The sequence below is a fragment of the Protobothrops mucrosquamatus genome, unplaced genomic scaffold (assembly GCF_001527695.2).
Source record: "Protobothrops mucrosquamatus isolate PMUCROS unplaced genomic scaffold, P.Mucros_1.0 scaffold83, whole genome shotgun sequence".
In the NCBI taxonomy this organism is placed as follows: domain Eukaryota; kingdom Metazoa; phylum Chordata; class Lepidosauria; order Squamata; family Viperidae; genus Protobothrops; species Protobothrops mucrosquamatus.
The window spans coordinates 1,416,489-1,428,987 of NW_015386460.1; the positions used below are offsets into that span (position 1 = coordinate 1,416,489).

Consider the following 12,499-nt stretch of genomic DNA (forward strand, 5'->3'; position numbering starts at 1 on the left):
TTTCTCCCCATCCAGACCCGTACGGCCTCCAGACACCGGGCCATCACATCAAGGGCATCATTGGGGTGGCCTGGGGTGGAAATGTACAGCTGAGTATCATCAGCGTACTGATGGAAATCCACCCCAAAGCCACGGATGATCTCCCCCAGCGGCTTCACATAAATATTGAACAATAAGGGGGAGAGGACCGACCCTTGTGACACCCCACAAGTTAGGGGCCTTGGGGTCGACCTCTGACCCCCTGCCAATACAGACTGCGTGCGGTCGGTGAGGAAGGAGGAGAACCACCGCATAACGGTGCCTCCCACTCCCAACTCCACCAGGCACCGCAGCATGATACCGTGGTCCACAGTATCAAAAGAGGTCCAAAAGAACTAGGACAGAGGAATGACCTCTGAGAGGTCCAAAAGAACTAGGACAGAGGAATGACCTCTGTCCCGGGCCCTCCAGAGATCATTCACCAATGTGACCAATGCCGTTTCCGTGCTGTATCCCGGCCTGAAGCCCGACTGGAGCTTCGCTAAGTTGAATTTTGTTAAATTTGCAGGATCAATGAATCTTAAAATCTCATATAAAAATCTTAACAGTCAAGTTAGGATTTTCCATGAATGTTATTATACAGATACTTCTTGATTTACAACCACAATTGAGCCCAACATTTTGGTTGCTAAATGAAACAGTTACTAAGTGAGTTTTACCCCATTTTATGACCTCATAAAATGGGGCAAAACTACTTAACAACTTTTTCTTACCAATGGAAAATTTGGGCTCAGTTGTGGCTGTAAGTCAAGGTCTAACTGTAATCAATTTAAAAATACATTGAATTTTCCATGCTTCATGTTTCCCAACCAGACTTTCTAAAAATCTAAAAGATGTTTGGAGCCAATACTCCAAGAGTACCCAGGCCAGAAGTATTGGATATCCCCAAACTTATGGATGGTATTAGATTTGGGAAAGCTGGATATATGATATTTCATATTTAAAACAATGCAGTTATGTCTTGGGTTAAACTAGTAATTTCTTAACTAGTTTTTTAATAGATATTTTATTGATTTTTATTGATTTTTATTGATTTTTAACTATAACAATCTCCAGTGCCTAATGTACAGCATGTTGTCTTGGTTTATATTTTAACAAGAAAAAAAGGATAGTAATAATTAATTAACAGTCAATAATAATTAAATTTGATAATTTGATAAATTTGATAATTCCATAATTAATATATTAATTAATAGTACATTTCTTTGATCTTCCCTTCTCCCATTTGTATTTTCCTTCTTCAACCTTAGCCAAAATATAATTCTTAATATTTTCAATATATAAATGATTAGGTATAGGCATTTTTTATATTTATACAAATAATAATAATCTCTCTATATAACTTTTTTTCAGCTTATATTATTCTCATAATCATCATCTCATTAATTCAGCATACATCCTATTTTTATAATTTTTGTTCGTTTAGATTCCCTTATATTCAATCCAAATCTCATCAGTCATAATTTCTTCATATTAGTCATCTTATTATCTAAATTTTCCCATTTAGGTACATCATCCCATTATTTTATGTCATGCATTATAAAAATACTATACTTTTTTTTTTTACTCCAGAAGATGGTAGAGGACAGGAAGACCTGGAGGAACGTTGTCCGTGGGGTTGCGATGGGTCGGACACGACTTCACAATTAACAACAAAATACTTTTTATCTGTCTTATAATATCTATATATAAATCCTTTTTAATCAATTTATATTTTATTAATAAAATATATTTATATTTTATTAATAAAAGTTACATCAACCTACTTTTAACATTTAATATATTATAAAACATATTATATTACTTAAATCTCGTTATCCTTCTTGTTATAAGGCCCCTTTATGTTCGAAATTCTCTGTTCTTTTAGCTATATTCAAACAAATGTTTATTCACGTAGGGCGAGTCTCTTGTATCTGTCTCTGAACTTCTTTTGCCAAGTAATTTTCCAAGTTGATATAATCTGCTTACTCAACATTTCCTATATTTTTACAAATGTTGTGAATACAAAAGATGAAGTAAGTAAAATAATTTTTTTCTGTCCCCCAAACTTTAATAGTTCTCCTAATAATTCCATTTTTCTTGTTGTATCAGAACCTTGTAGATTTTTTTCCTGTTTTGTGTCAAATTGTAATTCTTTTCCTTTGTTATTTCATCAATTTGATCATACTCTTTTAGTTTGTAATCTGCTGTCTGATTTGTTTGTTCCTTTGTTGTTATTTCCTAGATATTTTTTAGTTGTAGATTTAGATTGGAAATATGCTTATTTAAATCCTCAAAGTTGTTTCGAATTTTGTCGTGGTTTGAATCTATTGTCGTTTGTATTTGTCCTAACATTACATATATTTCCTCCGGGAAAGTATTTATCTTGCCTTGAAGTATTGCTTCTGGAGGCCCTTGATTTTCCAAGCTAAGTCCTTCAGGAGAAAATATTGAATATGGCACCCTGTCATTTTTTGATACGTATGTGATATCCATGTTGTCTCCGCCCTTCAAATAATTTTTCATCAATGTTTTAATTCAAAAGTCAATTATCAGTCAGTCAAAATTACAGATTCAGTATATTAAGTCACTTTAAATCCTTCCTGCAAATTCTCCTCTAATAGATTAGAGCCAAGGGTTTCCCCCCCCCCCCCATAAACAGTTCTTAGGTTTAAACAACAGTCCAGGTGATGTTGTTTTTTTTTTCAAACACTTTTTAATCTTATAGCTGGCTCTTCCTTTGTTCCCAGCTGTCTTCAAGGTTATTTGCAATTCAAAGGAACAACTTTTTCTTTGTTTCTGGGCCATTCTGCCAATTTCTGGGTCCTTATTGTTAGTGTTCTATTCTCTGATTCTCCACTAGATGTCAGCAGTTATTTCTTTTTTCAGTTTTTCTTTCAATCAAAAAGTTATTTTTGTTACATATTTTTATAATTCCATCAAAAAAATTTAGGGTATAATCTTGACAGTTTTTTAGTTCCTAGATTTGTCCAGACTGAAATATTTTAAATCAAATTTTAGTATATCTCTTTGCACCTTTTATATTAATTCGCCGCTTCCGTGTGTAAGGGAATGGGGATATAGTCCCCTCCTTTCACTTCTGGAGGTTTTCTTGCTTTGGGGATCTTTTCAACGATTTACATAGTAGATAGAAGAAAGAAGATCAGTACTCTCACCAATTCCAAGCATGCTGTTCACCGATGTTTAGGTTTGTGCTCTGGGACTTCAGCTGCAAGCAGCTTGGGCCAGACGCTGATCTCACGCTAGCCTTACTCCTGTCGGGTTTGGAGAGCTTTTCCTGGCTCAAACGAAGCGATTGCCGTCGCTTCGTGATCGATGGTGTGCCCCTCCTTCACAGTCACCTCTCCAGGGCAACTTTGGATCCATCTAAGGTCCCCCAAGCAGGAAGAAACTAGCTGTGAGGAGCGGAGGACCAGTCTCAAGCGGCCATGCGCTGATGATGCAAAACCCGGAAGTCTCACTTAACTAGTTTTTTAAATCTCATCTGTTGTGTGATCCATTAAAACATTCAGTTTCAGATTTCAATGCTTGTGCTAATAACGATTTGAACACTCTTTTTCAGTTTTTCTGTTTCTGCTGCTTTGTTCTGGTAGTCCCGATCTCTATGACTCAAGTATCTAACATATTTCACAGTTCACTCCATTTTCTTAAGCTCAAAGACAGAAGTGAGGTTCAGAGGGCAGAAAGGTACTCATATAATACTAATCTGCAACTCTTTAAGGAAAACATTTTCCAGGGATTTGTGGCAACCTTCTGCAGCATTAGCAGTAGCAGCTGTGCGATTCTGAAATAAGACTCGTTTGATTGCACATCGGTGCTACATGCAGATTTCTCCATTAACTCAGACCCACTTTTTGTCCTCAGGTCCAAATCACTACACAGGAAAATTTATTTGCAGCACTAAGTAAATAAATTTGCTGCTGGTCAACTAAGAAGCATACCCCACTAGGTTTAATGAGATTTTCTCCCAGGTAAAGAATGGTAAAATGTATTAATTTTTATTGATGTTTAAAAGCAGACTCTGCCTTTTTTTTTTAAATGCAATTATTCTGGGCGGCTTACAATATACATACATTCACACAAACTACATATAAGTAGTTCTCAACTTACAACCATGATAGAGCCCATTTCTATTCCTAAGCGAGACAGTTGTTAAATGAATTTTGCCACATTTTACAACTTTTCTTGCCACAGTTGTTCAATGAACCACTACAGTTGCCAAGTTTTCCCCGAAAATAAAACCCACCCAGAAAATAAGCCCTAGTTGGATTTTTTGGCATGTGGCTAATAGAAGCCCTACCCCAAAAATAAGCCCTAGTTAAGAACCCGCTCACTCTGTTCCACCTTTTGATTGCTTGCAGCCACAACTGGGCAGCAGAGCACGTGTTGCACCAGCATGAAGAGAGGAAAGTCAGGTGGGGGTGGAGCTGTCCCACACACCCCATACCCGCTTACCTCAGGGCCCCACAGCTAGGCCACTCCCTGCTTGGTGACCTGCCCACTCATTCAATGACCTGGCTGCCCACCTACCTCTTCCCTTTTACTTCCCTCCCAAGTCAGACTGCCATGTTACAGAGGATGAGTGGGGGAGATTCGATCGCCTTACATGGTCCACCTCCGCCATTTCAGAGCCAGGGGGGAGAGATGGCGAAAGGCTTCCACTGCTGCTGTGCATCTGCCATGTCTGCTGCTGGAGGGGCTTCCTTCGCTCCTCCTGGCCCCATCCTGCTCCGCAGATCACCTGCACCAGTGCCAGCGGCACCCTCTTTTGCCTGCCTCTTGGGTCCTGTGTCGCGCTGTCTGCTCCCCATTTGCCACCTTTATTGTATGGTTTCAATGGCAGCAGCTCTGGAGGCTGTGAGAGAGAGCGCCTACCACTGACCTCCAGAGCTGCGACATTGAAATCACACAACACAGGCGGTAAATGGGGAGCAGGCAGTGCGATGCAGCCACACAGGAACCCAAGAGGCAGGCAGAGGAAGACGCAGTCACCCGCACCAGCAAGTGATCTGCAGGGTGGGGCCATCGTGGACTGAAGAAAGCACCTCCAGTGGTGGACATGGCTGATGCACAGCAGCTACAGAGGCCTTTTGCCACCACTCCTCCCTGGCTACGAAACAGTGGAGGGAGACTAAGGCGACCAGGCCTCCCCCGCCCATCCTCTGTAGCATGGCAGTCTGGCTTGGGAGGGAAGTGAAAGGGAAGAGACAGGCGGGCAGCCGGGGCATTGAATGGGTGGGGAGAGGTCAACAAGCGGGGTGTGGCCTGGCTACGGGGGCTCTGAGGTAAGCAATACGGGGTGCAGCTCCACCCCCTTACCTGCCTCACCTCACTTTGTGGCGGCGGCACTGGTGTGATGCACGCTCTGCTGCCCTGTTGCAAAGGTGAGCAACCAGATGATGGGATGGAGTCAGCAGGGGGGCCGCAAAGTCATACATCCCCCCCAAAATAAGCCCTAATAGGTCTTTTGGTCCCCAAAACAATACAGTATCCAGTCTTATTTTCAGGGAAACATGGGTCAGTGAATCTAGCTTCCCTATTGGCTTTGCTAGTCAGAAGGTTGCAAAAGTTAATGGAGTTATAACCTGGATTTGAAGTTCTGACAGTTACCTATCTTCCCCTCCCCACAGTCACATAACTATATTTTGGTCACTCGGCATCTGGCCATTTGCAGTGACATAACTGCAATTTACGATGTCATTCCCAGAGATCTGAATTTGTTTTCTGTTGCTAGTGAAAAATGCCCCATAGCAAATAATGTGTCTGCTTAATGATACCCACAGAAAATGACATAAAATCAGGCATGATCATGTGATGATCTGCTTTATGACTATCATAACGTATAATCGAAAACGCAGGCTCAATTATGGTCAAGGATCGCCTATATACCGATTGTCACATAAGAACATCTTATAAGTAGATTACTTTTTATAGCACACTCTTTTTAGTCCAGAATGAGAACTAGTTAGAATGAATTCTCTAAACTTTTAAAAATCCATTCTGATTTGGAAGTATCTGAATGATTTCTCTTATCCAGTCCTGAATATTTTTAGTCTTCTTTTACCTGGAATTGTTTTTCTTTTCTTTTCAAAATTGTTAATTCTAAACATTTTATTAGTTTTGGAATGTAGTCTTTTATGCGATCTTCACACAACCTTTTTGTTTTGTTTTGCTATTTGTCTTACAGTTATTGTTGCTGATTGGATTCATTTGTATAAGATCTTCACAGTGGACAGATCACAGTGCATACAGCTACTTTGAAATTGTCTGCATATGTGACTTAATTATGATCTTCATCTTTTACATTATCTACATCTTTAGAGCCTATCGAAAGTTGACTTGCATTAGCTGGCCTCTTGCGGTAAGTTCCTATCCATAATTAAAATAATCTTTGTCAACTTCCAGAAAGATTACTGCTTACATTAAATTGTTTTGTTACACTTGTATCTGAACTCCAGCAATTCCTATGTAGCATTTTTACTCCAAATTTCCACTAGAAGTTATTATTTAGGATTTCAGCATCTGATGATACATAGTTTCCAGTACCTAAGGAAAATATTAACATACAAACAGGAACCACTGAATGTCTTCTTTTCCTTATAAAGTTAAAATGGCTGAATTTTTATCAATCTGTGTAACCTGCATTTTTAGCAAGGTAGTGGGAATAGATATAGTACACACTTTGCTACTCATAATCTGCTCTGGTTTAGTTATCATCCTTTCAGATTGTCGAACATAATCGCTTAGAGGTGTAATGGCCTCTGTATTTCCTGATTTTAGTTCTATGTTTTCCACTGCTACCTCTCTGCATTAGGCAGACATACCCACCCACCAGGGACAGGAGACATGCTCACTGCAGTGAAGATAATCAAATAAAGAGGGCACTGTATCTTGTAGTACAACATATAGAATATCCCAACCTTAGACCCATACATCTCTAGACTGAAAAACCTGAAAGGCATCTGGCATGACTATTAAATTCTTAGCCATCCCACCATCATAGAAAGCAATATTCTTCCAGAGTGTTTTATCCAAGATTTATTGAAAGAGGGTAGGAGAAAAATCTCAACACCTGGATTGTTTCACTTCTCCTCCCCCTCCTTTCCATTTATTTTCAAGGTTCCTAAGGCATAAATTTAAATAGCTGAAGTTTCCTACTCATGGTTCCTGTGTGAATTGGTGAGGAGGCTGGTATCTTAACCAATAAGGGAGGAATGGCCTACTTGTTTGAAAGTAAATGTCTATCTCCTTATAAAAATACAATTACATTCCATCACTGGTCAATAGGCAAATCTAAGACAGATACACCAAGTATAAGGCAACTTCATATTTTCTGAAAAATCTACCATGCTGAATGCATAACTTTTAATTTATATACTACTAAAATCTCATATTTGTAACCTTTAACTAGGCGAAACATTCTGAACCAAGGTACCTCAAATGACCTAATTTATAGAATGCCTCCAAAATCTGGGACCCATGACTCCTGTGGAACATTTAACAACATAACAGTATCATAAAGGAGTTTATGACATAATACAAAATGTCATAAAACATTTCTTGTGGTTAGTTCCTGATGTTTTCTATATATTTCAACATGGGCTATTTCCAAGGCAGGTACATCTTTGAATATTTCCTTGAATCTTTAAAAAAAACCCTTTTCAAATAAATGAGAAATAATGCTATTTTTGAAGGCATTGAGGAATCTGGTAAGGAAATATCTCTGCAATGATGAGCCAAGGGAACATGGGTTGTTTGGTGACTTCATAGAGTAGTCATTGGCAGAGGACCAGTAGTAACTGTCCAAAGAAAGAAAAGTGGTGCATGCTTCTATTTTTTTTTTAAACTAGGCAGTGGGGTAACAATCATATCCATTTTATTAGAATGGCATTTTCCCTTCTATCTTTCATTCGGGAAAGGTTACCTAGAAGAAAATGAATAAATAGTTTCAAATTTGCGTTTTTAAGTTTATTTGCCACCTATCTTACTGTGGAGCTACACCAGGAGCCTTAGAACAGTAAAAAGAAAGAAATGAAAAGAGTGTAAACAAAACAGAAAAGAAAGTAAGAGAACAAGAAAATGAGAATACATCAGTACAATAATAAAGAGATGGATGGGTGGAGAGCAAGAAGGGGAGGTGGAATTCGGCAGGTCTTCAGGCTCCTGCAGAAAAATAGAGGATGGGGCAGATATTACTCTAGAGAGTAGGATGTTCCAAAGGCTGGACATTGTGGCAGAGATGGTGCAGAATTCTTTGATTGACAGTATCCAAAGTAGACCCTCTCTGCCAGCAAAAGTAGGACAGGCTTGTCTTAGTGGGATGAGACAGTTCATCAGGTAGCCTGGACCTATGCCATTAAGGACTTTAAAGATTATAATCAATACCTTGAACTGTACTTGGAAGCAGACCGTTATCCAGTGAAATTTGTGGAGCAGAGATGGATCATTCTAGGGCAAGGCTTTTCAACCAGTGGTACGGGTACCACCTATGGTACATTGGCATCTGGCAGGTGGTACGTGACCATCCTAGAAAAGTGGTAGTGGGGGAGGGGAATGAGCTGAACCAGTGGCAGCATTGCACAAGCCTGAGCGAGAGATGGTTGGAGCTGCAGGGCTCAGCGGAAGCGCCAGGATCAGCGCTTCTTCGGGACTGTCAGGGCTCAGTGGAAGTATCAGGATCAGCGCCAGGCTCCAGCTGGAGCTCAGCACTGATCCTGGCACTTCTGCTGAGCCCAGAAGAAGCACTGATCAGCTGGAATGTTGCAGCATCTCCAGGGTCTTATGATTTACATTCAGATGCTTGGCAACTGATTCATATTTATGATGGTCACAGTGTCCGAGGGTCATGTGAAGTAACCAAAACCTGCTGCAACTACCCAGCAGATAGAGGGAATAAAAACCAAACACCTCCCCACTCCACCCCCACTGCCAATCCTCAACAGAAATGCTCACAGCAATGAAAATCTCGGACAGAAGGAAGAGCGCCACCGGGTGGGCAGGCAGGTGTCTTGCTCGACTGTGGCTAGGGGGGCACTTTTTTCAGTGCCATTGTAACTTCGAACAGTCACTAAGCGAACTGTTGTAAGTCGAGGACTATCTGTACTTCATCAGTTTTTTCCTTTTTTGGGGGGTCATCAAGTTTTTGACACCTTGCTAGGCGACTGGTGGTACTCAGATACTGCCATATCCTAAAAGTGGTACAATGGATGAAAAGGTTGAAAAGCCCTGTTCTAGGGGCCCTAAAGACTGCTTTTGCTGCCGCACTTTGCACCAACTAAAGCTTCTGAATGGATTTCAAGGGTAGCTCCATGTAGAATACATTGCAGACGTCCAGACAAGAGATGACTAGGACTTGAATAACTGAGTGCAGGGATTCATGATCCAGGATAGTTTGTAACTGGTGCACAAACTGCGGCAAAAGATCTCTTAGTCAGGCCTGCTATCTGCTCTTTGAGCAGGAGATGTAAATCCAGGAGAACCCCTAAATTACGAACTGGATCTGAATAGATAGTGCAATCCTGTCCAGAACTAAGGATGACAAAAACTCAGATCATGAGGATCCATGCACTCCAAAAGCATTCAGTCTTGCCAAGGTTCAGTCAAACTCTGTTATCCCCACCCAGGTCACTTCAGGCATCGCAAGAAAGCAGAAACAGCATAATTTGAGTCACCAGGTATAGAGCTGACTATCATCAGCATATTGATGATATCTGAACCCATGGTAACAGATGATCTCACCCAATAGCTTCATGTAGATGTTAAACAGGAGAGGAAAGAATAATTGAGCCTTTTGGGACATAGCAAATGAGCAGTTGGAGGCTGGATCTCTTAATCCTATCAACACCAATAGGGACCAACCTTGAAGAAAGGAGCTGAACCAGCACAAAAGTGTGTCACACAGCCCCAGCTCACATGGCTGGACCAAAAGGATATCATGGTCCGTGATATCAAAGGCCGCTGAGAAGTCAAATAGAGCAAGAATGGTTGTACTACCCCCATCCCATTCCTGCCAGAGATTGTCCATGAATATGATCAAAACTGTCTCTGTCCCAGAGCCAAGCCTGACTGAAAGAGTCTAGGAAATCTGTTTCATCCAGGACTCACAGAGCTGCCAAGCAACTACATTTTCCACTACCTTTTCCTAAAAAAGAATATGGGAGACTGAATAAAAGCTGTCCAAGCAGATGGGTTCCAGTGAAGGTTTTTTAAGGAAAGGACAAAGCAGGGACTCCTTAAAAGCTCCTGGGAATGTTTCCTCTTGCAGTGAGGAATTTTCATTGCATGAACCCATCTGCTGATCACCATCCTTCAGGCTTTCACCAGCCAGGAGGACAAGAGTCTAATTGACCAGAGGTTGCACTGACAGCACACAGAATCATATGAAGAACAGTTGCGGGAATTGGGTATGTCTAGTTTAATGAAAAGAAGGACTAAGAGTGACATAATAGCAGTGTTCCAATATCTCAGGGGTTGCCACAAAGAAGAGGTCGACCTATTCTCTAAAGCACCTGAAGGCAGGACAAGAAGCAATTGGATGGAAACTAATCAAGGAGAGAACCAGTCTAGAACTAAGGAGAAATTTTCTGACAGTGAGAACAATTAATCAGTGGAATGACTTGCCTACAGAAGTTGTGTTTGCCCAAAAATGGAGGTTTTTAATACAAGATGACAACCATTTGTCTGAAATAGTGTAGGGTCTCCTGCTTGAACAGGGGATTGGACTAGAAGACCTCCAAAGTCCCTTCCAATTCTCTTATTCTGTTACATAAACTCATTAACTATACCTGGGGCTTCAGTCGCAATGAAATGTTCCTTTGATAGCCTTCTGATGTAAAGTACAGACACTTTGTGTAGCTTTTCTTCTAAACTACATTGTCTTTGTTTTATTTTAGGAGTTTCTCCATTACCTAATAGGTACTATTCTGCTTCTTATTGCATCCATTGTGGCAGTTGCCAAAAGCTCCAATTCAGCAGGCCTGGTAGCTGGAGCGGTGAGGCTGTTTGCCATTTTTTGTTACATATAAGCAAGTTTATTTATCAGATCTTAAGACATATTTGAGATTTTTTCCCATAAATAAGCACACTAAAAGAAAGAGTTCATATATTCAAGTGTACGTATTGACTGAGGATTGGGTATGATAAATCTTAAAAAATACTGGCAAAGATATTTAACATTGCTTTTTCTCATTACTGTTTTAATCCTCCATTATCAAAACCTATGTATCTCTTTTTTATTATGTTACTTTTACATAAATTTTAATAACTAAGCAAGCAATTATTCAACTTAATGTGCTGTAGGTTGAGGAAAGCTTTATTAAGTTCAGTGGAATCTGCGCAAGAATTCCAAATAGATTGTTTTCACATTGCTGGCCTTATACATTGGGCTGTAATTTTGGCCCAAATAAAACAATGGCATTCTTAAAAACTCCATTCTATTACCAGATTCTGCAATAATGCACAGGGTTTTTGAGGTCATGAAGATTTCAAAATTTCTGGGTAACAGCTATTTGTGGCTTGCTCTTTTACCTCAAATGTTGTTTAATAGCAGAGTACATGCAATATTCATAAAATAGCTACGTTTGAACTCTAAACTTAATGTTTAATGAATTAGCTTGCTGACTGCATGCTAAATAATCACATACTGGACACATTTTAAAAACAGATTTACAACAAGAATTGCTCTAGTTGCTGAGCAGCCTATTCCAGGGTTCTCATGCCCTCAATTTTTTACTCATCCCAGATAATGGAAACAGATTAATGGAAAGAAATTTCTCTCTTGTCTTCTCCCATCGCTCTTGATCACTGTGTTCTTATTACATTATAATGAAAATGCATTCTGCCATGCTTTATACGGAAAAAAGAAAGAAAATCTGTCTTGGTAAGGTGATAGCAGATAAAGCTCACTCTCCAATTACTACTGTACTTAAAATCATTTGTTGCAAATTGCAAACAGTGATTTGCAAGCAGATTTCTGCTGGTTGGAATAAAAGAGAGTGGGAGGGCAAAGAGGTATGCATTTGACCAGTACCTGCAGTAAATTGATCACAATATTATTATTTAGAATCTATAGAATCTTAATGTAAGATATTTTTGAATATGACTCCTTTGCTGATGCTTTTTTTAAAATAGGTCTTCGGATTCTTAGCTACATTTATGTGCTTCCTAAGTATATGGCTCTCTTACAAAGTCTCTTGTAACACTCAGTCAGCAGGTAAGATCCCATTGAATCAGTTTCACCAACCAGCTCTGTGTTGCCCATTTTCCTTGCATTATTTAGTCCATAGACAGATCCATTATGTTATTTTTTTCAGGCTCTATGATCTATTTATATTTATTATTTAATCTGGGGAACGATGGGGAATTGATAGTGATCTGTTCCACTTACATATTTATTGGATCTATAGAGCAAATGAAAGTAACACGTTCTTCGCTCAGGCAGCTAAGGGTGGCATGCACAGTA

General features: G+C 39.8%; 1 protein-coding gene across 1 annotated transcript in view; it reads left to right on the forward strand.

Annotated features, from left to right (window-relative positions):
• The window catches only part of CMTM7 (CKLF like MARVEL transmembrane domain containing 7), a gene marked incomplete at its 3' end in the record, with an annotated part of 16,600 nt that extends 4,350 nt beyond the window's left edge, over positions 1 to 12,250 (forward strand). The window contains 3 exon segments of the mRNA XM_015812431.1: positions 6,227 to 6,400; positions 10,932 to 11,030; positions 12,169 to 12,250. Coding sequence (XP_015667917.1) covers positions 6,227 to 6,400; positions 10,932 to 11,030; positions 12,169 to 12,250 — 355 coding nt within the window.
• Between the last annotated feature and the right edge of the window lie 249 nt (positions 12,251 to 12,499).